At 56.8% G+C, this 27,808-nt stretch overlaps 1 protein-coding gene across 7 annotated transcripts; it reads right to left on the bottom strand.

The window, feature by feature from the left end:
• Positions 1-833: 833 nt before the first annotated feature.
• On the bottom strand, positions 834-27,808 carry Bcl9l (BCL9 like). Of its 7 annotated transcripts, none has more exons than XM_029481486.2 (10): positions 27,007-27,808; positions 20,842-20,898; positions 11,105-11,206; positions 9,507-9,892; positions 8,735-8,854; positions 5,433-5,643; positions 5,195-5,279; positions 2,825-5,111; positions 2,252-2,533; positions 834-1,990 (listed from the first exon to the last, which is right to left on the bottom strand). In XM_029481486.2, exons 3-10 carry the CDS (start codon positions 11,128-11,130, stop codon positions 903-905), a joined length of 4,485 nt encoding a protein of 1,494 aa, XP_029337346.1. In that variant the 5' UTR covers positions 11,131-11,206; positions 20,842-20,898; positions 27,007-27,808; the 3' UTR covers positions 834-902. The 7 variants fall into 7 exon arrangements, with proteins under 7 accessions (XP_029337346.1, XP_085700685.1, XP_021027195.1 ...); XM_085844559.1 differs by lacking the exon at positions 27,007-27,808 and adding an exon at positions 25,574-26,966 and having other exon boundaries at positions 20,842-20,911; XM_021171536.3 differs by lacking the exon at positions 27,007-27,808 and adding an exon at positions 23,872-23,986.

Here is a 27,808-nt window from a genome sequence, read left to right as displayed (position 1 = left end):
AGGCACCCAGGCTGGGGGCCCTATGTCACTGGTGTGGGTAAACACATGTACATGTGCGCACCTGCTCTCCGGAAATCACTCAGCAGCAGACAGGCGGCCGTCGTAGAGGGACGGGGGTAGATTCTCAGTCCTCAGGGGCTCACCAAATGGAAGCCTAGATGGTCTGACCTCATTTTATAGGTGGGGCGTATGGAGGGTGCATAGGACTGTATGTCTCTGGGTCCAGAGGAATGAAGGGTGTGATTATTTGAAAGAGGGGGGAAGGGTTTTGTTTTTTTTTTTTTTTTCTCAATCTTTTTTTTTTCTTGTGTGTGACTTCTATCAAGACACAGAAATACGGCACACGCACAAACCGGCACAAAAGCCCAGCTCTATTTACAGCTCCGCTGGCACCTGCCCACCTGGCCAGCTGCCTGCAGGGGGCGTGGGAGAGGAGGTCAGCCACGTCAGTAGGGAAAGGAAAGGAGGCAGAAGGAAAACAGGGTAAAAGCAGAGAGGCGAGAAACGGACCTGAAGCGCCGCCGGCAAGGTGACAGTCCACGACAGTCAGAGGATGGAAGACCCTCCTCTCTCCCCAAGGACCCCCAAAACATAGCTGAAAGCGGGGAAGTGCAAAGACAAAAGGAGACAGAAGCTCCACGGGAAGAGGGGGGCAGGGGAGAAGCAGTCCTGGTGGCAGAAATGGAGCAGAGCCTGATTCCAACTCCTCACCCGACGCTTGCCGCTTCCCCCTCAGCTGCCAGCACAGCAGGTTTCCACAAACACCACTCCCCACACAAGCCCGTTCCCACCCCGCCACCCTACCCCTGGACCCAGGCCATCCATCCCAACACTGGAGGAAAAACAAAACTTTTTAAAGTTAACATATTTTCAGTATCCCCAGCCCCAGACCGAGGGGCCTGCTAGAAGGGTAGATTGGCCATGCTGCCCGGTGTTGGCAGGTAGCCCATCTGACTGTCCAGAGACACACTGCGCTGACGCAGAGGGTGGGACACCATGAGGTTCTGCTGGGGTGGGGGGCCCATGAGGGAGCCCTGTGGGGAGAGCATGTGGGGAGGCTGAGTGTAGACTTCGCCCCCCACACCCCTCTGCTTCATCAGCATAAAATTCTGCTGGGTCATGAGGCCTTGTGGAGGGGACATGACCCCCTGGTGCAGGCCATGGGGCACCATGCCCTGTTGTGGGGGCACACCTGTCCTGCCCAGCAAGGACATCTGTCCAGGGTGGCACATGGACATGCTGAGCCCCCGCTGGACCCCCTGTTGGCCCGGGAGGTTGGGGGGTCGAGACGGGGTCTGCTCCGCCATCATGTTCTGCAGGTTCATGAGATGCAGATTGGGGGGCTGGGCCTTGGGGGGCTGGTTCTCGCTCTTGGGAAAGTACTGGAGGGTGCTGCTTGGTTTCTCAGAGGGGATGATCCTGGATAAGTCGAACTCAGGAATGCCGGTAGGGGTGGGCCGGATCACCTCACTCAGCTCTGGGTCATTCAGTACCGATGCCACCCCAGGGAGCACCCCGGGTGGGTATGCGTCGCCCATGCGGCCAGTCATGCCTTTGCCCATTAGGTGCTGCTGGGGGGGTATGGGACCGGGTGGCTGGGTGGGCAGGTCCTCGGGGGGCAGGGCCATGCCTGAAGGGTAGTGCTGCTGCAGGCCCGGGCCCCCGGCCCCGGTGGGGGCCATGGCACCGTGGGGTTGCTGCAGCCGAGGAGGGAAGGGCATCATCTGGGAGGAGCTGGGCACTGGGCCACAAGGGGCATTTAGGGAGTCTGGGCCTCCTGGGGCCATCATCATTGAGTTTTGAGAAGGGCCCCCAGTCCCCTGTGCATTGGGGTGCAGTGGAATGTTGGACCCCAGAGGGGTGGGGGAGGGCAACATAGTAGGGGGAGGCTCATGGGACAGGGGCTGCTGGCCTGGCAAGTTCATGCCCATGGGGCTCTGGGCAGCAGCAGGGTTCATGTGCATCTGGTTGGGCTGGTTATTGCTGATACCTGTGGGGGGAAGGACGAACGGGACATTAGAGGCCATGCCCACCCAGTTTGGGGAGGGGCCTCCCAGTCCTTCCCAGCCCACTAAAGAGCTCTGGGCTAGGTTTCATGAAGAGATGGTAGTCATTCAAACGAGGCCTCAGAGCTCACACCACCCCCATGACCAGAGACTGTAGAAGCATGCAGAAGCCAGCATGTCCGTGGGGGCAATTCCTAAGCAAACCCACTGTTGCCACTCCCAGAGAGAGCTCTGCCTCATCGCACCTGGCCCAGAGCCCTGCGGTGGTGGGGGTGGGGGTAGCAGGGGCCGGTCAGGCAGCAGCTCGTCATCTGAGGTGGCGATGGTCTTGATGGCGTTGTGGTATAGCGGGGTCGAGCTGGGCATGGCGTACTTGGACATCTGAGACATCATCAGCGACAGAGGGTTCTGGGAAGGGGTGGGGTCTGGGGAGGATGTGAACGGTAGGCTGGGGTTCATGAGGCCACTGGAAGGGTTGGCGGGAGGAGCGGAGGAGCTGTTCCTGGGGCCGCTAGGTGGGAGAGCACCTACAGAAGCGGAGAGACAGAAAGAGAGCAAAGGGGGGGGGGTGTCACTAGCGAGGTTAACGTCCACCAAATCTCCACCTCACGTCAGACACACCCATAGCCCACTGACCACAGGTTCCTTGTGGTCCCTATGGCCCATGCTTCTCCAAGCAGTTTCCCCAGTGGGGAAAGTCCTAGCTCCAAGTGGCACCCTTCAAGATGTTTGAGAGGCTCCGGCAGAGCTGCCACCATGCCCCTGCAGGAACCTACCGGCCACCATGGCTCCCACCCAAATCCGCCTAGGTCACTCACCCTGTTCCATGTTGCCCAGGGCAGAGGAAGAGTTTATGTTGAGAGGTGGCTGCTTGTTCTGGGAGACCCCAGGACTAGGCATGGCTGTCTTGGGAGAGGCGACCCAGCCTGGAGAAGGCACCGCCATGGAGGGAGACTTGAGCCTGCTGGGTGAGCCAGTGGGTGAACGCACACCGAGGGAAGAGCTGAGGACCTGGGGTGACTTGAGAGGTCCCGGTGGGTTGGCAGAAGGCAAGGGTACCATCTGGGAGGGAGTCTGGGGTGACTTGAGGTTGGCAGAGGGTGAGGTGACCAGGGGGGAGTGCACCTGGCTAAGAGTGGGTGACTTCAGATGTCCCATGCCCGGTGAGCCCATCTGATTAATACTGATGGTGAGATCTGAAGGCCGCCTGCCTAGCCCCCTATTGGGAGCTGAGTGCACAGACCCAGGAGGATTGGAGGCAGGGGGCAGAGGCATATGGCTGAGCCGGGCAGTGCCCACAGTGCCCATGGGCACTGAACTCTGATCAGGGCTGAACATGTCTGGAGTGTTGCCCATGTCCTGGGGCATGGCTTGGTAGGGTCCCTGGCCCCCAGAGAATCCCTGCTGGCCCTGGTTGGGAAACTGTGAAGGCATGAGCATCTTCTGCGGACCCCCCATCATGCCACTACTGTTCTGGGCCCGAACCCGAGCCATCTCTTCAGGACTGAGGCCCTGAGGACCCATCATGTCTCCAGGGCCCCGCATCTTCTGTGACATCAGCATCTGCTGCTGGGGCGTCATCTGCACATTCAGATTCATGTTCATGTTCATGTTCACATTCATGTTCATGTTGAGGTTGCCTGGCCCCATAGGCGGGTCTACCTCCCGCAGCCCAGACTGTCCCATTGGAGGACTCAGGAGGCCCCGGCCTCCACCAAACTCTATGCCCATGGGTGTGCCGGCGAGACCATCTCCTCCAGTCATCTGTCCCGGGAACATGGCAGGGTCCATCTGTCGATGAGCCTGTATCATCCGTTCCATTTCCATGCTCTGTCCCATGCTGCTACCTGCCATGCCCAGGGGACGCTGCATGCCCATGGACCGCTTCTCCAGCAACTGGTGCCTCAGCAGCTCCTCCCGGACACGAGGGGTCATGAATCGCTCTGCCTCCCCCTGCCCACCTGGGTAGGGCACGGCATTCTGGGCAAAGTTGCTGGGTCCCCCAATAGGGGGCAAGTCTTCATTCCAGGCCATGCCTGGCCTTACAGGTCTCTGCATGGCATTCATGGGTACTTCCATGGGCATACTCTGCATACCTCCAAATCCGGGCACCCTTTGCATCTGGTTGCCTGGGAAACGGGGGCCAGGGAAGGGAGGTCCAGGTCGGAGCTGCATGGGATCTTGGACATCCATAGGCCCTCGGAGTTGTGCACCCATTCCAGGTGGCCATTGATCCCCAGGTTTGCTGTGGTAAGGAGGTGGGGGCCCCCTCCCCATCATGCCCCCCATTCCCACCATGTCCTGCAGAGGGCGGCCTCCGTGCAATCCAATCTGCTCCTCTTTCCGCCGCTTCTCCTCGTAGTACTCTTCCTGCAGTTTGCGCCAGGCCACCTGCTCCGGCGTCAGACTATCCTGGCCCAGCCTCTGCATCATCATGTTCATTTGCTGTCCCATGTCTCCACCCTGAGGATGCCCTGGCACTTCATGCTCCAGAGCGGGGCCTCCTAGGCTCTGTGTCTGTGAGATCATTGACTGCAGAGGCTCCTCATACTTCTTCAGCCCCCCAGGAGGGGCGGAGGGAGGCGGCTGAGCAGCAGAGGGGGCTTGTGCCGGTGGGCCTCCCTCACCAGCTCCTCCCGGGGGCGCCTTGAGGAAGGGCTCAGTCTCCCCACTTCGGAGCAGCAGTCTCTCGATGTCCCGCAGTGTCTGGAGGGAGCGCTCTCGGTGCTCCAGCTGCTCTTTGGACAGGCCCTCAGAGCCCACCAGGTTCCTCTGCCCATTTCCGGTGGGCGTGGCCTCCCCCAATAGGGCAGAGCCAGGGGCACTGCCAGGGTCTCCTCCAGGAGGCAGAGGGTTGTTAGCGGTGGCAGCCGTTGGGGTGTTAGGGTGGGTACCCCCAGTCCCACCACCTGTACTGGCAGCTCCCACTGAGTTGGGGGCCAGGTCCTGACTGGTGTCTTCAGGAGGCCCCTCCGGGGGCAGAGCAGGAGGGGCACTGCCAGGGGCTGGGGGTGGCGGTGGCAACTGAGGTGGCTGGGACTGTGGTGTACCTGCTGATGGCGTATTCAGGGGTAGTGGTTCTGGGGTGGGTGGCACTTTAGGGGCCTGCAGGAGGACAAAGGTAAAGAATAAGACAGATGAGGGGACATCCCAAAGTATATTAGAGCCTGGCAGGCTACCACACTTACCTGATCCAGCTTGGCCCGAGGCACATTCTGCTGGTGGTAGGCAAGGATGGACTCTGCCCGGCCCTGCAGCACTGCCTCTGCCGCTCTGCATAGGGAAGCAGCCACAGGCAGCTCAGAGATGGGCAAAAGCAAGCCGGCCCTCACCCACCAACCTTGCACCGCCCACCCCACCCCCCCTTTGCTCAGGCTGGTCGGATAGACAAAACCCTCTCACCCCTCATCTCTCCCAAAGACTTACGTGTTGGCCAGATGGGTGGTGAAGACATAGACGAACTGTGACGGAGGCTTTCCTGGGACGCCCCCACCCCCACCCCCAGGGACGTCTGGCCGAAGGCCTGGCTGGGGGCCATGTTGGGGGCCTGGTGCACTGTTCTCACTGAGGGGCAGTTGGGCAGTTTGGCCAGGACCCAACTGTGGGGTCACCATGGCTGGGTCTGCTACATTACAATCTGCAAGAGGAGGGAGAAAGGAGAGCAGGTGAGCGGCCCAGACGTGGGAAGAAGGCCAATTCCTGCCCTCAGATGCTCGCTCACGGCCTCAAGCCCATGCCCAGAGGGTCATCTGTCCCCACAGTCTCCCTGTTTACCAGCCTGACTTTCCAGTTCACTTAATCTATACTAACCTTTGCTCAAGATGGCCAGGATGCAGAAAGATGACCGTGGAGAGAGGAGAGAAAAAGTGGCAGAGACCCCAAAACTCTGCTCTAGAGCTCCCACACTTGAGATCAGTCAGTTTCTCTGTCTCTGTCTCTGTCTGTGTGTGTGTGTGTGTGTGTGTGTGTGTGTGTGTGTGTGTGTGTGTGTGTGTGAATATACTGTCTAATGACCCAGCCAAGGGGAAGGTAGGGAGGACATAGTAGTAACTGATGATTCAAACCACAGACAGATTTTCATCCTACCCCACGATTCACTAACTGTGATTTTACAAAACAGCATTTGTCTAAGCCTCAGTTTCTTCATCTACAAAATGCAAACACTACCCATGCCCCACGTGCCCTGCCCAAGGACAAGTCTTTTTAAAAACATGGTTACTACGCCACAAAGCAAAGCATCAGTTTCAACAAGAGTCAGAAAGGCTTTCACAAATGATCAACGCAAGACTTCGGTCACCTCTGATCACCAAGAATCTCACGGAGGTGTCCCCATCAACAACACGCATACACACGGACGGATGCACGTGAGATGAACACAGTTTGCACGGCACGTGAGAAAGGGCATTTGCTTCTGCACCCTCTCTGAGCATGAGACAGTCCTTTTGGATTTTGCAGGGGAAGGGCACACATACTGCACACATTCAGTTTAAGGGCACAGGGCACACATATGGAGCTCAACAGAGAACACTGAGTGCTGGCTCTCAGACTTTAACACGCACACCACATTAGCTGGGCAATGAGCTTCCAGAGAACCTGGCTGCTCCGCTTTGAATGTCCCATCACTGGGCTGATTATAGGCAGGTACCACTGTATCCGGCTTCCTGTGTGGGTTCTGGGACTCTGATACCTCGCAAGGCAAGGTTCTCCCAACTGAGCCACCTACCCAGCCCTCTTTTTTGGATTTTTACAGATTAATCATTAGTCACATTTAATTAAACCATTGGCTTCAGGTGATCAATTTGACTTTCAGCCCCATTCCTTTGACGAGGATGGAGTGTGGGGCTGAAAGCCCCAAACCTCTATCCTGCTTTGATTTTCCCAGTCACCAGGCTCCATCTAGAAGCTACCTCAGGGCTGCCAGACACACCAGTCAATACAGCATTAAACAAAACAGAACAACAAAAAACCACTTATCCCTCTGGAGCTTCCCAGGAAACAAGAGAAGACCAAATATATGTTTCACAATATCACAAACTCACAGACTCGGAACAGTCCCAGAATAGTCCTCAGGAGCAAGACAAATTTCGCTCCACGGTCACAAGCCTGGCATTCCGTTCTCACACAGATAAGACCCACGACTGGTCTTCAGTGGGTTTAGGTGAGGCAGAGATCCATGGTCATACCAAGAAAAAACAAGCTAAAGCCTCCGGACTACAAACAGCAAGTGCCAGCACTTCCCGAAATCACAAGAACTTGACCAAGGCGGCAGACACCAGTGGCCTAGAGTATAAATCAGAACACACAACAGGCTCCTACAGGCTACGGAGAGGGACGCAGAGTTTATCACAAGAAGGAATTTTCTAGTACCCTAACATCAATACAAGCTAGCACTGTTCAAAGTATGTCACATGCCTGAACTCAACTTTCTCCTTGTGCCAAATCTATGACAAAGATCACTTCTATAGATGAGCATTCAGAACTCCTTTCTCAAGTTTACAGTCCCTGGGATGTAAGTAAAGGCGCCTGGGCTCTGAGCCTGCCTCATCGACAGCTACATCAGTCTGCCTTGCTGTGTGAAGAATTCAGTTACATGGTTGAATACTGCTGAATGACACAGTGTCGCAAGACTATAATCCCAGCACTTGGGAGCTATAGGCAAGAGGGTTAGGAGGTCAAGGCCAGCCTCATCTATATAGTAAGCCTGAGGCTAGTCTGTACAACATGAAACCTGGTCTTCACTGAATTGCATTCCATCTAAAAGAGGCTGGTCAAGGGATCTTAGCTATTTCTTATCGCTCTGTATCTTTCAAAGTTTCTCCAATGACACAGGATAACGTTACAGACACAAATTTGGGGAGACAGGAGGGTTCTGATCCCAGGAAGCAGTGACAGATTCTACCACTCAAGCATCCATACTGAGACTGAACATAGCTCATACAGTACTAGTTAGTCACATGGGGCCTTGGCAGTCCCAGCCAGTTGTGGAGACTTCTTACAGGACACTCGTCAGTAGGGTCCCCTCATTCCCTCTTGCTGACTGTTTCCTCCACTGTGACAGTCATCATTACACTTTCTTCATGGGCGGCTGTAAGGACTAACTCAGTAGCAAATGTATCTTTCTTCTCCTTTCCTTAACTCCTGCCTGTAAGCAGCACACAATTTAAACTCTGGCTAGCTTCTCACATGCTTAGGTTGGAAGCACCAAGGGTGTCTCGGGCCTCAGGCACAGAAGGATGGATTGGAATGAGAGAAATGGCCATGAGTCCTAGAAATGCATCATGAGCATTTTCTGAGTGTCATTTAGAGACTGGAGAAAGGAACCAGGGACACAATTAAGGGTCAGTTCACACCTAGGCTTAGCAAGGCTTTGCAAAGCCAAGCTAACAGATTCCCAGAGAAGCTGGACCTTCCCTGCCCATCCTCCACTGACCAGTAGGTGGCAGCATAGGCCATGAAATCTGTTAGATGTGTAGGTGAGCTGTCTGGAAAAGGGATTACCTGAGAAACCTTAGACAGAGAGAGGGAGGGTGGCAAGGGTGTGAGCAGCACTCACACTATAGATAAGGAAAAAGTCCAAAGTAGGGCTGAAAAAGAGCCTGGGCTCCTAGTCCTTGCCATTTCTTGAACAATCCCCTAAAGCCCTAGGTAAGGAGGCTCCCTCAGGACGGACACACACACACACAACCAGGGGAAGGGCACCATGAGGCACAGCATCAATGGGCACTCACTGTGGGCGGCCGCAATGGGCTTGTCGTCCTCCTCGCTGTCTGGCCCAGAGCACCATTCGTCCCCACTGTATGGCTGCTTCCGCTCCAGCACACACCTCCGTTTACTCCGGGGTGCCACCTCTGCCCAGGCAGAATACAGGCAGGCGGAGTAAGAAAGTATGGCAATGTGGCCTAGTCCTTCCACATGCAGAGGCCCTCCCAGACCATTCTCCAGAGTGCCCCACCCGAAAGGGCACTGCCCAGACCACGGTGGGCACTTTGCCAGTCCTTGGTCCCCACCACACCACCATTTGTTTCTGATTTCTTTCTCCAACCCTGGCTGCCTGTCTCCCCTCCCCCCCACCCAGCACAGCATAGTCCCAACCACAACTGGTTCTAATTAGGGCTGGGGGGGGCAGGGAGGAGCCACTGTGACTCTTCCAGGCCCCAGTGCCTGTTCCCAAAAGGCTCCCACCAGCCAGGACATCAGGAAGCTTTAGGGACGATGCGGGTAGGGGGTGGATCTTCACCCCAGACACCTCCCTCTTCAATGTGGGGGCTACAGGAGTATTATCACTCTGCTGTCAGACCCTTCTCTGAGTGCCACCCTAGCCAGCCCCACTCTGGAATGAACTGGTTGACTGATGGGTAGAGGTAAGAGAAAGTTACTACAAACAATACATGTTGGATGGCAACACAAGGATGAGACCCAAGTCTGGCCAGTTTGGGTCTCGCTCACTCGGGCTGTAGATGATGTTGAAGTCTAGAGGTGAGGGAATACAGTATACAGTACCTTTGGCCTCTGAATCAAGGGATGGAGTCCCAGCCTCCCGCTGCTCTCCAGAGTCCACAGACACACTCCTCTCGCGCTTCACCTTGCCCTTGAGTGAGCTGAAAGGAGACACTCCTGCCTGGGGGTTCTTCAGACTTGAGTTGCTAGGTGAGATCTGGTTGGCCTTGGCCCCATGGCTCCCCGCCCCCACGCCCTTGGAGCCCAGGTTGCAGGTGGGTCCTTGGTTCACATTCTGGTGCTGGGATTGGGCCCCTCCATTCCCTGTCTTGCCATGATTGGTCAGTTTATTTTCTGGGTGCATTGGCTTGGCTGGGGCAGGGGGGCAATGGCCCCGAGGGGACAGCGGTGGACTCCCTGGAGCCTCTCTCCTCCTGGGGTGGGGTAACCTGGGAAAGGGAGGAGAAACAGGAAAGATTAATCCTGCAAGGCGTCAGGCATGCCTGGACTTTAGCTCTCTCCTAACAATGCAGGGGGTGGTGAGGTGCTATCTTGAGACCACCTGCTATTCCCTACCTCTGTGCAGTTCCTCAGATAAGAGCAGAGCTCTGTCCACCTAGGGGAGTGGCGATGGAACAGTGTTCCTTATCTTCTAGGCTCAAATCAAATGGAAGCCCAGGGCTTTGACTTGGCAGAATCTATCTACCTTCAGCCCCAGGATCCAGCAGCTTCCATTAAAGCCCTTTCTCCCTAGCATCTGATGGATTCTTCGCACCTTCTAGGGTTTAAGACTCCTTTCCAAGGCCCCAGACCTCAACTATGCTGTGCCCTGACAACTAGCTGAGAAGGGCCACAGGACCTGTGAGTCACTGCTCAAGCCCGAGCCCTATTCCCTAGGGTACTAGGGAAAGCATAACCGAGAGTGGTACCCACAGGTCCAGAAGACTCCCCAGAGCCTAAGTGGGGAAGGCCTGAAGAGGGTGGGCCAGTAGGCCCTGTCAGCAGGCAGGGATTGGGGGGGGGGGGGGGGGAAATATGTCAAGCAGACAAGAGTACAGCTTGAAGCCATGGATTCCTGCAGCCTAGGCTGCGGGCCCTTTAAGCTCCAGCCCGCTCCCCCCACCGCCTCCCCCTCCCCGGAGACCTATTAATAGCCGCTGGAAAGATCACATCACGGGAGAGGATATTTATCCCCCCTCATTCCACACCAGCTCAGATTTATTTCAGCTCTGCTGTCCTGCTGCCGCCGCCTGGCCCTGTCTGCCCGCTTCTCCTGGGGAGGAGGGAGGCAGGCACCACCCCCACTCCAGCTCCTACCCCCGACTAGACTGAGGCTGGAGGGCGCCATCACACCCCCAACACTAGGGTAGGATGAGGGTCTGTTCTAACGGTTTTAGGAGGGAAGAAGGGACCAGAAGCAGGCAAAGCTAGCTGCCAGTCTCCTCTGCCCCCTGGGCCCAGGCGCTAAGGCTGGCTGCCAGCTCCTGCCTGGGGCCAGACTTTACCATTCTACTTCCCTTCAACCCACTGGTGGCCAGGAAACCAGGTGCCCGAGGGGCTCCTCTCCAAACAGCTCTATAGCTTGGCCCCATCATCATGGGCCCTTCCCTTCCCCACTCTCCATACACACATATATCCCACCCTCCGTGACACCCACACACCTTGTCTTGTTAGCCAGGATCCTCATGGCTCCCACACACAGTGGGGCTACGACCCCTGTGCGTGCCCAGGGCCCAGCCAGGTACTCGGTACTGGAGCAGGGACTGCAGCAACAAGCCCCAAAGAGAAAACTTGTGACTTAGGGAGGGGGTGTATGAAGGGGAGGGAAAGGGAGAACCCAAGGCCCCAGGACTAAGGAACTGGATAGGGTAGGGTAGGATTGGAGAGAGAGGACTTCTCAATCCTAAAGACCAGTCCAGTCCCCATCCCTTCCACACCTTGTCCACGGGGAGCTTGCAGTATCGTGCAAGCCCCCCACCCTAGGCACCCCCCTCCAAGGGCTGTAGAGTCAGAATTCACTAATAGGCTTGGTCGCAAAAGTGACGCATGGGGCGGCTGCGAGGTCTGCTCTGGCCCACTGGGGGACTCCCGCTCCGAGACACGCCCCTCACCCAGGATTCGGGAATCCCTCACGCCCCGCCCCAGCACTGCGCCCTGTCCCCGGGCGCTGCAGCCTCCCAGGGGCCGGGGTGGGCGCACTGCCCTGCCCCGCCCCCAGCTCCAGGCCTAGCCCGTGCCCATCCCGGCAGGCCCGGGCGGGCAGCGAGAGGCCTGGCGGGGCCCCGAGGCTGCAGCTGGGCTCTTTTGGAGACCAGTAACGCTGGCTCAGATTCCTCCCCGACCGCAAGAATGCAGGAGCCTCCCCTCCCCCCTCCCTTGCACCCCCCCTACCCCGCCCCCTTCGGCAAAGCCCGAGTGTAAGACAGAGCGAGCTAGGAGCAAGAGAGCCAGCGAGGCAGCGAGCGAGGTTGAGGGAGGCGGACAGGACTGCAGCGTGGATCTCCCGGGTCCACTGGAGGGCGCGCAGACAGACACATGGACAAGTCCTCCAGGGACTGACTGGGCGCTAGCCGGTCCGGCAGACTGGGCGCACAGAGCTGGAACTTAAGAGACCCACAAGCACCCGAACTGTGACTCTCACGCACACTTACATCTCACACGTGGACAGGGAGACAAAGACACGCACGGAGCCCAGGAAACTAGAGACGCTCACGGCCAGCCGACGGAGGTGTGCCCGAGGGACTGGGCAGCGCGAACCAGCCGGAGTCGCCGGGCAGCCTGGGGCACACAGACATCCGGGCCACCCAGCAGAGGGATAGCCGGCGGACTCATTGAACAGATGTGAAGACTGAGACCCAGACACAAGGGAGCCATAGAAAGTTGAGCCCGACAGTCACAAAGAATACACCGAGGGCCACAGAGACACCAACAAGCTGACTTACACAAACACGGACACCTCACGCAACCGCCCCCTGCTCTGTCCCCTTTCCCCGCCCCCAGCAGAGATCCCGGTAGAAGGTGGGGGAGGGAAGGGGAGGAGTCTTGAGCCCTAGAGGCTCTTCCCGTGACAGGTCCAGCTAGACACACCCGTGTACACTCCAGCTCCCGGCTCAGCTGCTGGAAGCCCCGGGCTGGAACCTCCAAGCAAGGGGGGGGGGGGCTCCCAGGTACTTTGCGGGCGTCCTCTCAGGTACTTTGCGGCGGTCTAACCCCTATAGAACACTGGGCTTCCCCACTCCAACTCTGTCTCTGAAAAAGGTTCCAAAGTCCTAGGACCTAGTTTGCAGCACGCGCGCGCGCACACACACACACACACACACACACACCACAATCAGGAAAGAACAGAGAGGCAGAAGTCACTGAGGACTCCTGGGGAAAACACCTTGGTCAATAGAGGACCTGCTGTTTAAGTTCTCACCTCCATCCCTGGTTGATTCTCAAAGCTATCTCCCCAGTCTCACAAGGAGGAACTGAGGCTCCCGAAAAGCTGTGTGCTCTTGGGTCACATGACAGCATGGGCGACCCAAGACCCCCACTCCAGGTACTTTGGGCCCCTGACTATTCATCTCAGTCTAAATCAAATCAGTGGGCTTTTCACACATGAGCCCCCAGAACTTATCACCTGTTATGAGGGATGGGGACAGGCTATCTAGAACTTTCTGTTGAGGGATCTCAAAAACTGGAGCCCTAATCTTGGCATAGTGACTCACAGCTGTAACCCTCACCCTTGGGGGGGCCAAGGCAGGAGATCACAAATTTAAGCCCAACCTGTGAGTTCCAGGACAGCTTAAACTACCCAGCAAGATTTCAAAACCTTTCCCCAATAAGCTACTGGTGGGAGGGGGAGGGCCACTACTCTAACAATCCAGGGAGGTTCCAGCAAATCTGAAAAGTGCCCCCTAGGACTCCCACCTCCTGCTCCCACCCAGCTGCAAGGCGAGCTGAGGTAAGGACAGATGGATGAGTCAGGGCTTTCCCATCCAGCATCTCTCTGCCCTTCAGAACTTGGCCCCAGCTCCCAGAGACCCCTCTTCCTCTCTGCTCAGTCCCAGATGACACCCGAAATCTGTAGCCTTGAGAAGCCAATGGCTGGCAGGGAAATGCTTTAGCACTGAACCAGCAAGGAGCCTCCCTAGCACCGGGAGCCCCTGGAGATGTGGTGTATGTGAGATATGGTGTGTCGGGGGAGGCTGGACTTTGGAGGCGCCACACTCTTAGACTGGTGAAGGGTGACATAAGCTCACAAACAGGGAGCAGGTGCAAGTCACCTGAGTGAAAGAAAGGCCAGAAGCAAGCCCAGGAGCATGTGCCTGGGGCAAAGCTGCCTCCGCCATCGCCGAGACAAAGAAGCCAGACCCAGGCCTGGTGGGCAGAGGTCTCTGATCCCAGCCCTTGGGCGGCTGAGATAGGACCCAGGCTAGCTTTGGGATGCTTAATGAGCTTCTGAAACAAAAAGCCTGAAGCGGGGTCACTGGCCTCCACTGTGTAAAATAAGGGTAGGCCCCAGGTGAAGGGTTAGGGAGAGCAATCCCAGGAGGAGGGGGAGACAAGGAAGGCCATGGCCAGAGCCTTCGGGTGTTTTGTGTCAGCCCTGTTCAACACAACTGTTCCCCAGTTGGGCAAGCATCCACATACCCATGCAATCTGCCTGTCTCCAGGCTGGGAGTCTGCTTGACCAGCCCAGACATCCCACTAGTCTCCCAACTGTCTCGGGGGAAGCCAGGAACTGTGGCTCAGCCCTAGAGTCTCAGCTCTCAGGAAGCTGAGGCAGGAAGATGTCTGTGGATTCAAGATCAGCCCAAGCTACACAGTGCGTTCCAGAAGATTCTTTGTACAAAATAAATCCTTATTTATGCTTGTGATGGCTTACACCTTCAACCCGATCGACTCCAGAGGTAAAAAGAGGCTGCCTTTCTCATTTGTAGGCTATCCCAGGCTACACACCAGATTCCGGGCCATCTAGGTCTGTGTAGTGAGATGCTATCACACAGGCACACACAGATGCACACATGCAACAACTATGATGACGACAACAAGCAAAATACATTTCACTTCAAGGCCAATGATGTCATCAGTAAGACAAATACTTCATCAGAGAACCTATGCACTATGTCTGCGAGGTCAGGGAAACCCGGGAACAGTGAGAAATGCTTGGGGGGGCCATGTCCCTCACATGCAGTTAACAGAGACATCTGGGGGGAAAAATGTGGGATTCATAGGGAGCAGGTTCTGGGCCTCTGGCCGAGGGAGATTCAGTTCCCAAGACAATGTCCCAAGTCCCCTTCCTCCTGGTGTCCCCTGGATCTCAGAAGCTCCTTTGTAGCACTCGGGTAAGTTTCCCTGAGGTGGTGACTCAGCTAGGAGGTTGGGGATTCAGAACCTAGCTCAAAGAGAGGACCCAAGGTGTTATTTTAGTGGAGACCCTCTAGGTGGGGACTTCCAGGCTTGGGGGTACCCCCCCTTCCTACCTACAAATCCCCTCCCAGGAGTCCATGCAAATAAACCAGTTTTGCTTGGGAGGCTTCACCTGGGAGTTTCCAGCCTGCCCCACCTATAGCCCCAGGGTAAGGTCATACAATCCTAACCCTGCAGGACCGTCAAGTCTGCTGATCCTAGACCTTTGCAATGCAGGATCTTTAAACAGAATGCCTGTGGGAGATTAGCTCTACTCTTGCTGGACCACTGCCCCTCTGGAGCCTGTGGGGACAAATGGCCTTGCCGGGACAGGCCTAAGTTCACCTCACTTCTTTTGGCTCTTTCAGCCATTACCAGTGAGTCCAGACCTCAGGAAGCAATCATGCCCTGGCAGTAGGGTGCCCCCAAAAGACTGATGCCCAATCCCTAGTTACTCCCTCCCCCTAGGGAGAGGGGTGGGGAGGGGGGAGAGCACTAGGAAACAAGACAGGGCAGGAAGCCCAGGCAGGCAGCGGGCACTCTGGGCCAGGCACAAACAGCCAACACAGGAAACCACAGCCCACCCCCGCCCACCCCACCCGCCCAAGGCTCTGGGAGAGAGGAGTGCCTAGTACCCTGACTGAGGCCCGGGCCAGGGGTTAGCCCAGGGCAAAGGAGGTGCTCAAAGGCCTCTAGGCCTCTCTAGGCCTCAGACCCCACCTGGGGAGGGGGAAGGAAGCCAAGCTGGCAGAGATGGGCTGCCTCTTTAAATCCACCGAAATCCTGAGCTGGGCCCAACCCAGCTCTGGTTTCACAGGAAGGAAAGGAGTGCAGAAGCCAGCGGAGCCAACGGTGGTGGCTGGAATTAGCCCCACCGCCCAGATATATCTGGACTGCACTGCCACCCTACTGGCACTTCCTGCCCCCTGGCACCTGTACCAGAGTGGGGGCAGGGGAGGGTCTAGGTGCTACCTCTTCCAGATGGGTGACCCCAGTGTCAGGAGGTGGCCTGCTGCTGTATGCACGTGGGTAAGGAATGACACCTCAAGCTTCACTTCAACAGGGGAAAACTGAGCCAGGTAGCTTCCGGGGACCTTCACCTGGTCCGAGTCTCCCAAGGGGTTAATCTGGCCCCTATTTCGGGGGGGGGGGGGCATGGGTGACCGAGGAACCTCCTCCAAACTGCCTGGCTACTGGAAACAATGGGGCCATTGTGGGAGGAGTGGAGTGCGGGCAGGCTACTGGCACAGCCAGCGCACCACGGGTGGGACCTCGCCCAGAGACTGCCTGCCACACTCTGCTCTCTCCCCCAGGTACTGCCAGAGGCAGACACATCCTCCATCCCTTGCCTTGCCGGCCTGGCCCAAGCTCTTGGCACCGCAGCACCTGAGTAGCCACGAGCTCCTCTGTCTACCTGTCTACGTTGACATGCAGACAGCCATGACCCTCCAGGAAGCAGGGGCTTGTGGGCCAGGGCTAGTGGGGGTGGGGTGATGAGACAGGATGTGTGCCTGTGATCTCCTGCAGGGCAGACAGGAAGGCCAAACTGGGTTTCTAGTGTCAGTCCTGGCACCCTCAGGCTAGAAGGACTTACAGGACCTAAAGGACAGTGAGAGCAGTGACAAGCAGGGTCCCCTGCCCTAAGGCCTCCTTTCTCACATCCACTCCATAAACTTTCCCCTGACAAGTTCTGTTGCCAACAGTAGCCTTGACCATGCATCCTGGCATGCATGGGGTTACAACAGAATAATCTGTAGTTGGGCAGGGCGAGTGCCAGTCCCATGGAGCCTCTTCTAACCTGCTGAACCTTGTCCACCTCTTCATCCCTCCGAGCCTCAGTTCCCTCACAGGCAAAATCACAAAGTGAGGTCATTACCAGAAACTACCTAAAAATGTCTACGACACATTAGCCCTCAACCAAATCCCTTGGGCACCCTCTCTTTCCTGACATAGTTCCCAAGAATGCGGCATGTCAGGAAGGTGCATTTGTAATGAGAAGAACCATCTAGATAGTTGCCTTGTGAGTACTCAGGCAAGTGGGGCCCATGGGCATCATCCCCGTGTTACACACAGGCATGGCTTTCTCTGCACTCTGTAAAGACGCTTGTTCACTCTACTAACAGGCATCCATCCCTGAGCACCCCTGAGCTCTCTGACGGTCTCCAACCCAGAGTGTGTGGATTCAGAGAGCAGCCATCTGAAGCTCCCTCAGCCTCAGGTCTTACCCAGGGGGGTAAGTGAAGGACACTTCTCTTCCAGTGATCTGCAGCCTCCCCAGTCTGACCTCTTTGGGAAATACATGCAGTGTGGAGCCATGGTTCTCTCTAAAGAGAAGGTCTTAGACAGAAAGGGCAGCTGATACACAGAACTAGAGAGGAGGCCTGAGGATGAAGCCCTGTTCTCTTCTCAACCAGAAAGGGCAATATCTCTCAGGGTGGCCCCACAGAGCCCCAAAGGGTTAACAAGGTCCTAAAAATAACCCTGTTCCCAGCAGGACCCACTGATCAGAACCCTCTAGCCATCTGTCCCTGCTTTCTCCTGTTCACGTTGGAACATCTGAAACCGGCCCCAGAGCCCCAGCCCAATCCCAAAAATAGCCCCAGCCTGCCCAAGGAACAGGCAGGCCCAGAGGCTGGGCACAGGAGGCACGGCCAGCTTAACAGCTAAGCACCGTGGTGCAGGCACATGAGCTCTCGTGAGCTCTCGCCTCCTGAGCCCATAGAAAAGAGGAAGTTCTCTTCTCTCTGTCCCAGGACGCGGTAGGCAGCACAGCATCAGGCTCTAGCCCACCCCTCCTAGTCCAAGACCATGGAAGGTACCTGGTAGCCCAGCCCAGGCCTCAGACCCAGGAGCCCTGTTACTCCGTAATCCACAGAAGGTCCTGATCACCTGTCGACATAGATTCTTTCTTCTGTAGGCAACCCGGCCCTACCATCTACTCCGTGGTCCCTCACCCAGAAGTTCCCGAATTCCATCCCTACTATCCCAGTCCTAGCTCAGGACCTTTATGAGTCCCAGTGGCTCACATCGCCCCCTGCCCTGAGACACACTGGACTTTCTTCAACGCTCGTAGGTAGGGAAGGATTCCAGGGGTACCCCACTGTATCCCAGGGGTGCTGACATGCTGGGTGTGCTTAGCTCATCTCTCAGGCACTGCCTTTCCCTAGCCAGAAAATGTTCAAGACAGGTACCCTACAACCTGAGGCAGGTGTGACCACTACCATCGCCCTCATAGCCCCACACTGCCTTATTTCTTCCCAAGGAAGGCCATTGGAGCCATTTGAGGACAGAGTGTTTCCTCTGGTCTGGTGACAGAACAGAGCAGTGTATGTGTGTGTGTGTGGGGGTGTTAGATGGATGGTGGAAGGCTCCAAAACTAAATCAAGCAAGCAGATGGGGGGGTGGCATTAGGGGGGCAGAAATGAAGGGCAAGAACAAAGGAATGGGGGGGTCCTTGGAAATTCAAGTCCTTCTCTAGGTCCAGGGCAACTACAAAACTTGCAATCACAGTATCAGTCAGCACCAACAATGGGGAAACTGAGGCAACAAGGTTTGTCTTGTCAGCTGTGGTACCTCATGACTTTAATCCCAAAACACAGAGGCAAGCAAAGTTCTGTGAGTTCAAGGCCAGCCTGGTCTGCGCAGCGAGCTCTTGCCTCAAAATACAAAAGCAAGGTGATTCTGGAAGGGTGTTAGAGTCTGAAGACCTAGATGGGTTCTCACTCCAAGCCCTAAACTCTCTACCTTAGGCCAAAGCCCCAGGATAAAGCCCCTTCGAGGAGCTCAGATTAACAATAAAGCCAAGCACCTCTCATGTCTGCCGAACCCCTGCAAGCTCACTGTGTTTCACCTGATCTAACCTTCAGAACGACTCTATAAGAAGTTGGGTGTCTTTTTCTTTGTCCCCTGGTCCCGGGATGGAATCCGGGGTCTTGAGTCTGCTAGGCAAACTACATCACTACCTAAAAGTTTTCTTCCTGAGACAGGCTCTCCCTGTGAAGACGAGGCTGGCCTGGAGTGTGCAGCAGTCTTCCTGCCTCGGCCCGGGGGTCTAAGGAAGCGCGAAGGTGCTCGGCTTTTTCAGGGTCTCCTTTAGCAGGGGAGTCTTCCAGTTCACTGTGCAGCTAAGAATGTCCTTGGACTCATGATCTTCCTGTTTCTACCTTCAGGGAGCCAGGGTTCCAGGCACGTGCCTCCATGCTTGCTTTACGGCCAGCCTGCTTTATGGCCAGCTCCTGTCATCCGAAGCTGGAACGTGGAGTTCCTTGCATGAAAGCAAGCATTCTATCAACTGAAGCACAGCCCTAGGGATAGCCTTTTCTTATTTTTTGAGATAAGAGCCTGTTGTGTTACTTAGGCTGGCCTTGAACTCCTGAGGGCGGGGCTCCTCCCTCAGCCACTAAAATAGTTGGAACTACAGGCAGGCTCCTGCCACCACAGCCAGCCTTAGAACAGACTTTATTTTGATAGTCTAGGGGTGTTTGGGGTTTGCTGGTTTGTTTGTCTATTTGTGACTGGATACTATTACTCTGTGATCCAGAATGGACTCAGACCTGACAGGACCCTCCTGCCTCTTCTCAGTTGCTGGAATTCCCATGCCCAGCCTAGAAAGCCCTTTTATTACTCCCTCTTTGCAAGTAAGAAGAGTTAAGTAGCTTGCCCAAAATTCATCTAGCCCACCATCGCAAGACCGGGACTGGAAGCTCAACAAGTCAGCACTGGGTTCTTAGCCACTGCCCTATGCAGAGGCAGCAAGGTGTCAGCCCCTCACAGGGGTCAGGCCTGGCACCATCCATGCACCATTCCACCCTCCTTCTAGGCCTAATGGGTACCGGGCCCTGCACTAAAGGCAACACCGTTCCTGCCTGGGGGGAAAGATCAAAGAGAGCCCTGAACCCTGTGGCCTCTCTACAGGTGCCCTGCTGAGCCAGGCCTGAGATCTCAAAGAGCAAAGTTCTAGGGCCTCGCTAGCTCCACCCACCCCCAGTCCGTTACCTCCTCGCCTACCCAGGTCCCTGACATGGTCCCCAAGACAGGTTTCTAGTGCTCTAACACAGTCTTCTGCTGCGAAGCCCAGGGCTAGGAGGAGTCCTGGTGGCCTCCCTCCAAGCCCCAGGTGGGAGTCAAAGGTCAAGTGGGACTTTCCAGAGAAGGCAGGAGCCCGAGCCCTGCGGCCGGCCCACCTGTCCCTCCTCTTCCCACTTTTTTTTTTTTTTTTCACTGCCAGAGTTAGAAGCAGGACCGCTTCCTCTGGGAAGATAGTGGCCTCCAACAGGGAAAGTTGGGGGGGTTGGAGGATTAGATGGAGGAGCTAGAAGGTCCTCCTCCCAAGGACCGTCCAGGAAAAAGAGGCACCGCCCCCCTTCCCTTCCTCAGGCTTGCCCAAGTCAGACAGGAGCCTGCAGGACTGCAGAAGTGTTTGTTGTGAATGTAGAGTTGTTGCTAAGTAAGGAGAGAGGGAGGAGGGAAGCTGTGTGCTTGCCTCTGTGTGTGCGTGTGCGTGTGTGGTGAGTGTGTACACGCCTATAGAGCCAGGGCAGCAGAAACCAAACTTAAGGTGGTGGCTGGTGGCCAGTGGCACTGGCCAGTGGGTACCCTGGATTTGACTCAACCTCTAGAAGTCAAAGCCAAGGAAAGAGGACGAGTAATTGAGACAGCCATAAAAATCTACCTCGCCCTCCAGGTAGACACAGTTCTGAGTCTCCCACCTCCCACCAGGAGAAGAGGCTTAGAATTTGCCAGTGGCAACCAGCTTTAACCCTTTCCTGTCCGGGGTGAGCGTGAGCGCCCTCGAGAGCACACGCACGCGCGCGCGCGCGCGCACACACACACACACACACACAGACCAGCAGTATTGCCCACCCAGAGACAGAGGAGAATGCAAGTAGGGGCAGAAAGCCAGGAGGCGGGAGCTGACAGAAAGCGCCAAGCGGGATGGTGCGGCCACTGCAGACAGAATGGGGAGGCCAAAATAGCAGCACAAAACACACGGGGCCCCGCTCACCTCTGAGGAATGTGTGTCAGGTTCAGGCTCAGGGGTGTGGTCTGGGATGGGGGCTCCCTGTGGAGAAATGGTCACAGCTAAAAGTCCCTGGCCAGCAATCTGTGCCCCTGATCCTCCCCCAGAAGCCCAACCCCAGCCCACTCCCCAGCCCCAAACGTGTACAATTTACAGATAGCCTACAGCTCCAGGAAGTCTCAGAGCTGCTCAGACACAGACACACACACACACACACACACACACACACACTCACGGGCACGGACTTCTGTGGACTGGCCAGGAGCCAGGCCAGACCCCGCTGCCCACCACACCACCCCCCTTCCCTGTCCTGGAAGCAGGAAGGAGAAGGCACTGGGAGGGAGACCTCAGACTTAGTTCCCTGAGAGCCTGGCCCCACAGAGAGAGGGAGGGTGGAGGACTCCCACGACCTGGCCTGAGGTCCTGGGGGGAGGGGCAGCTGAAGCCCAGAGACCCAGCTTCAGAACCAGTCATCCCCAGGTCAGCTTGTGGCAAGGGTAAGGATTTATGTTTCTGTGTACCTATGTGGTCTCCTTGGCTATAACACCCTGGTCCCCTAAATACAACGAGTCCTGGGGACCTGGTCTCCGTACCAGGGCCTGGGGCAAGGAAGGTTTAGCAGTTTAGTAGCACTGGGTGAAGCTCCCACAGCAGGAGGGAGGGAGGCTGGTGGCTGGGCTCAGTTTGTACTGGGGGTCAAAGGGGAGTTCTTTTCCGAAGAATTCTGGGAGAGACGCCAACTAGAGCAAGCTGCTAACCACCCCTCCTCCCTCTCTCTTGCTGCACTGGGGGGGGGGGTGTCCCTGCCAACCAGACTTAACCCTCTGCAGCCTGTGTTGCTCTTGGCTCAAGATGGGGCTGTTAGAAGGGGGCCCTGACTGCACCCAACTTCCAGAGACAGGAGACAGAAAGCACAACGTGCCCCCCCCCACAAAAGGCTGTCTCCCTATGATTCCAAGTTCACCGCCCTACCCTACCACCACCTAGGTGACTTTTCTGGACTCAACTCCCAGAGGTGTCTGCAGTGACGTGCCCGTGTGCATGTCTCAGAGACAGAGATTGAGAAACAAACTGAAAATTCCTTGCCAAGGCCCTCCTCCTGCTGGGTCACTGAGCCCTGTACCAACAGGGGCCTGTATTACTCCCTTCTTCCCACTGTACTGGGACCAAAGAAGCCTAGCCTAGGCCCACCTCCCGAGGGAGGGAGGTCTCCACGGGCCCTTCACTCACAGCAACACCCCCTGCCCATCTTCCTCCTCACTGACCTCTGCATGTACTTGCAGAAAAGCATTCAGTTACTGCCTAAGATCCTAAGATAGGAAGCTGAGTCCTAGCACGGACTCGGAGCATCCCAGTGTATATGGCCAACCAGCTTAAATATACTACCAATGCTTAGGCTTTAGCCAGAATAAACAAAAACCACAACACTCATGGCTGCCCCTCCCCCTCCCCCTCCCCCCACCCGTGCAGAACCTCACTGGTAGTAGGAAGGAATCGAAGGAGACATCAGTAAGACTTCCCTGGGCCAGGGCTGCAATGGTCCATCCCAGACGCCTGCATTCCAGGCACCTCTGCCTTTTGCTTGGGATGAGATTTTGAGCTTGTTTTGTTAAGCAGCTAACTGTAAGTGGAGAAGACCAGTTTTCTGAACCTGAAACTCACCACCAAACTCCTAGGTAAATTGTGACCGACTGTTCCTGGTCTCCAGTGAAGGAGGTGACTGCAGAGGTGAAAGGAACATGTCCCTTTAGTCCCTAGGCTCCCTCTATCAGCCATCACTACACCCTCAGGACACAGGCTTGCCTGGTGCTGCTGAGCATGCAAGGCCAGAGAAAGAGAGGACCAGGCCCTGGCAACAGCTTATCTAGGCGTCTCCCCAACTCCACCACTCTTTCTCCAAGGCCTCAGAGCTGCCAGGAGCTTGGGCCTCACTCCAGGAAACCTCCTATCAAAGGGCAGAGGACTCCACGTCCCAGGGAGCTGCAGACCTGTGACTACACCCCCCAGACACGTTCCCAGGGTGGAGGAGGAGGCGGAACAGATGCAAAGCAAGCGTAAGCACACATCAGAGACACACCTCCAGCCTCCACCGCACTCCTCAGAAAGACCCCCCCACACACACACACACACACAAGTGAGAGGCAAACAGACACACTTTCAAGGTACCTCCTTAAATAGCCCAAAATTTCCTTCACACCCACGAGAGTGGCAAATTCAGAGGCAACCAAAAGAATGCTCAGGAAACTGCCAGCCATCATCAGCCAGTCACACAGAAATCTGACACAGACACACCCACTCCGGGACACACGCAGAGCCACCACATACAGAGTAGTACGTTTTGTATCCATGTGCAAGCACACACACTCAGATCGATTACCTCAAGTGCAGCCCAGCGAAAAGTCAGATTGGAAGACAGTGAGCTGTGAGTGAGGAGGGGAGTCAGAGGGGGCGGCGGGGAAGCACTCAGGATTTCAAAACAATCCTGGTTTCGAAACGCTGGAAATGCTGGATTCAGGGCCATTCCTGAAGCTTGGGGGAGGGAGGGGGGGTGGACACAGAACAATGTGGAGCTACCAGGACAAGGAGGAAGAAAGGGCCAGACAGAGGTGGTTCAGCCAGTGGAGAAGGGGACCAGGAAAGGGCTACCAACTTAGGAGGAGCAGCTGGCCTAGAACCAAGAAGGGAGGGCCCTGCCTGCTGGACGCAGGCAAAGGAAAGGTCTCCAGTGGCTTTTGCCACTGACAGGAGAAGTGTGGAGGCAAAGGGAGCCTCCACTCCCTTCAAGACTGAAAGTTAGAAGCCACCACACCCCTTACCTACACACAGAACAAGGTGAGCGAGCATCCCTGTTCTCCGGAAGAGGGCCTCGGCTCTGTTCCCTAGCTAGTAAGAGTCACGAGACAGTGAGAGGCAAATGTCCCCACATTCAGGACTGGCTAAGGGAACATGTCCCCTAGAAGTCTTCATGAGCAATCACCTCAGTTTCCCCCAAGTACCCCACACCCAGGAAGTCACCTTTCCCTGGTAGCCAGAATGTTCTCACTGCCCCTCCTCCAACCTCCAGGGAAAGTAGACAGAGGGAGGGAGGGAGGGGAGGTCAGGCCAGGCTGGGGGTGGGGCCTTGGAGGCCTGGCCCTGGCACCCAGCAGGAAATTCCAGGCTGTAACTCCAGGCTGCCTTCAGGGCCACCCATCCAAGTGACAAGCTGCAAGTAGCTCTTCATGACTAGGACCATCTCCACGTTCCCCTCAGCTCCTGGTCCTGACCACCCAGCCCTCCAGCCCCAGCTCTGGAACTCAGAGGTCCAGACTTGGGAAAACTTAGCAATCCCTGGAAGAGATGCCCAGTCCTGGAAGGAGCCCTACTAAGCTCCTTGGACTAACCTGAGCTTCTCTGCTCAGATCCCTAGGGGCAGTGTATACAGTGTGGCTATGGGTGGGCAGCTGATGCCAAGCTATGGCAGCCAGGCGTTCAACAGGTTGAGCCAGTCCCTGGAAGAGATGCCCAGTCCTGGAAGGAGTCCTACTAAGCTCCTTGGACTAACCTGAGCCTCTCTGCTCAGATCCCTAGGGGCAGTGTACACAGTGTGGCTATGGGTGGGCAGCTGTTGGGGCTGGCAAGCAGGGGCACAGATGCCAAGCTACGGCAGCCAGGCGTTCAACAGGTTGAGCCAGTCCCTGGAACAGCCAGCCCCACCCCAGGGAGAGCGGGTCTGGCAGAGGCTCCCTGCCTGGGGCACCCAGCCTGTACCGCTTTGCTCCCACGTCTGCCCACTTTCCCACGGTGCCATCCCCCTCTATCCCCTCCCCACACCAGGTCAGCACCCGGGCAGTGCCCAGGGCCTTGGTACAAGGAAGCAAGGGATGCCATTTCCCTGTTATCCTTGGGTGCCCGGGCTGTTCAGGTACCTCACTATCAGCAATGGAGACGTTCAGGGAAAGTAAACATTGCATGGGGCTGCATCAGTACCCTACCCCCACCTCCTACCGGCTCCCTTTGATCCCGGGAAGACTGGACACAGACACTCTGGCTCCCTAGAGCTGCCCCAGAGCTCTGGGACAAAACCTCAGCCTGAGGCAGCGCCAGAGGCAGGGTGAGGGTGCCCTCAGCCACTCATCTAAGGTTCCCTGGAGGAGAGAGGCTGCAGGGTGACTTTTGACTCTCCCTACTTACTCCAAAGCTTCTGCTGCCTGTAACTCTGGTGGCGCCTGCACCTCCAGCTCACTCCAGGGCTCCGTGGTGGAGTACAGTCCTAGCTGCCCCCCCCCCAAGGCAGGCACCCCCACTTCGTAACACATTTCTTTTCATGTAAAGCAGGTGCCAGGCGTTCTGGCCCTTGCTGAGTGGACACTGCCTCTCTGCTACCCACTAGGTCTCTGTCCAGCAGGCTCCTGGCCTCCCTAGTTGTTGAAGCTGAACCCACCAGCCTAAGGCTTCTGCTGAATCCAGGTACCAGCAACTTGCAAGCCAGAGTTGTGAGTGCTCTGTGTACTTTGAACAAGCGAGCTCACTAAGCTTCAATTAGCATGGATGCTTTAACCCCATTTCTGTGAACCACCAGCCCTTTTTTAGTCTTCACTCTCCCCTTCATGAACCCCTCCACCCCATCCCAAGTATGAGTGACATGGCTTAGAAAAGAAACACCGGCAGGGCAGGGATGCCTGCAGCCAGAACCATAGTCCTTTGAGGCCAAGATAGGTGGATCACTTAGTGAGATTGCTTTCCTTCCTGGTACCAGAGTTCTGCTTGCCTTCCTGCTTCTCACCTTCCTCGGCCATTCTCACCCTATCCTGAGGCTCCCAACTGTGGGGCCTGAGCTGACTTAGAGCACTCTTCCCTTCCCTTGGAGCCATGAGATCATGGTCTTGGCCTGAGAAGGCAGCCAAGTCCATGGGGGTGGGGGGTGGGGCAGCAGAGGAACTGTCCTAGGGAAGAGTCTGACCCCTGGAGAGGCTGAGGAGTCAGGGAGAAGGAAGTGTAGACATTGGCATTGGTGGTGGTGTAGCAGCTATAATACAGACAGCATTCCCAGGGAAAACAGAACACCATGCAGTTCCGTGGGAGGGAGAGAGGTGGAGCAGAAGATCAAGGGGGGGCTGCAGACCCTCACACACACCTTTCCCAGGGCTCAGGCAAACACCAAGCCCCCTCCTCTCTCAGAAATGATACTCTATTTCTCCTAAAGCAGAGGTGCCCCCCAGACATGACATGAACACACACACACACACACACACACACACACACACACACACACACCAAGCAGCAGACAGAACAGAAGGAGGAGGGAGGAAGGTGGTGTCAGAAAAACCCGGAAGGAAGGAAGCTGGACAGACAGACAGAAGCTAACCCTTGCTTCGTTGCACCCAAGAGACACTCTCGACTCCCAGACTTTGAGAGACGTTCTATTTCTCTGCCTCCAAAGGGGGAGACTGGGTGGGGGGGGGAAACCCTCCGGATCCTCTGAAACCAAATTCCAGCAGCCCTCGGAGTAGGACCATACTCCAGCTATGCAGAAGGCCTAAGTCTTACTTCTCTTCTTCATATCTCCCTCCCAGTGATCAAGCCAGGAGCCACCTTTCCTTGGCAGTGCAGAGAAACCTCCAAGGAACTGTATGACTGCCCTACCCCCAGCCAAGCCCACACCACTCAGAATCCTTGGCAAGGGAGGCTCCTCAGGCTCCTACGGCTCAGAGGCAGTGCCTGGGGGCAGATGACCCAACCTCTCACTCTTGTCCCAACCCTCCTTCCCAGGAAGCTCCCACGAATCAGGGGAGGAGTGCAAGGGTGCTAGGTCCTAAGAGTTAGTGAGTCTGAGAAGGGGACTACATCTCCCAGAAGCCCCCAGGGCAGAGTTCCCTGCTCCAGCTGGCCCAAGGCCGGCCTTGTTCTCTGCGCTAAGGTGGTAGGGTCTCCTGGCTGCCACTAAGCCCTTCTTATAGTGCTCCGAGAGTGCCAGCTCGGCTGAGGACCTAAGAATATCCTCTGATGACCCTAGAGGAGTCCCCCGCTTCCTAAACAGCCTGGGGTGCGAGCTAGAACGCAAGAGACAATCAGACTGCGTTTCCCCTCCCCAATTTAAACTGGATCTCGCTTGGCGCGCACCAGCTGGCCTGGCATGACTTTAGCCCTCTGCCCCAAACCAACCCTCACCTCGCACCGCTCGGGGGTCCTCACGCCAGGCCGGAGCTGGACGCCATAACCAGGTCAGGGTCGTTGGGTGGACTGGGATCCTCCAGCAGGACAGTGGAGACGCGGAGAAGGCAGGCAGGCGGTGGTCTTTTTGATCCTGGACGCCTTGATCTTAATACCAGCCCGGCCCGCGAGCAGGTATCCGGGAGGCGCTGGTTGCCTCGGTTCCTGCCTCCCAACCGCGGAGCATGGTCCTGGGCGCCGGCAGCAGCGGGAGAGCTAGCGCACCGCCGTGCCGGGGCTCCGGGCTGGGGTCTCGGCCCAAACCTCTCGGCTCCGGCTGCTGCCGCTCCTGCTCCTCCTCCTCCTCCCTTCCTTCCTTCCTTCCTTCCTTCCTTCGCCTCCTCCTTTCACTTTCCCCGAGGCCCGCGGGGACGGCGGGCGCGGGGCGGGGAGGGGGCTGTCTAGGCGCTTATTGTTGGTCGGATGCCGAGGGTCCAGATCGCAGCCCCCGGGCGGCGCGGCGCCAGGGGACCCAGGCGTGCGGGCGTCCGGCCGGCTGGCTCCGGGCGGCGGCGGTGCTGCAGCGGCCCCGGATCCGGGGCATGTCCGGCCACTGGCTCCGCCGCGCGCCGCCGCCTCCCCGGGATCCCCTGCGCTGCCGGAGCCTCGCTCGCCCCTCCACTCCGCTCCTCTCCCCAGCCTGAATAAGCATCGGGGCTCTCTGGCTGCCTCCTTCTGCCTTCATACCAGAGCCGGGAGAGGCCCCTGTCAAAATAAGAGCTCCCCCATCTCGCCCGACTCCTCGCCCAACCCGGCTCCC

Source organism: Mus caroli, unplaced genomic scaffold (genome assembly GCF_978045245.1).
Source record: "Mus caroli unplaced genomic scaffold, Mus_caroli_1 scaffold_11, whole genome shotgun sequence".
Classification (NCBI taxonomy): domain Eukaryota; kingdom Metazoa; phylum Chordata; class Mammalia; order Rodentia; family Muridae; genus Mus; species Mus caroli.
This window is presented reverse-complemented; position numbering and strand designations above follow the sequence as displayed.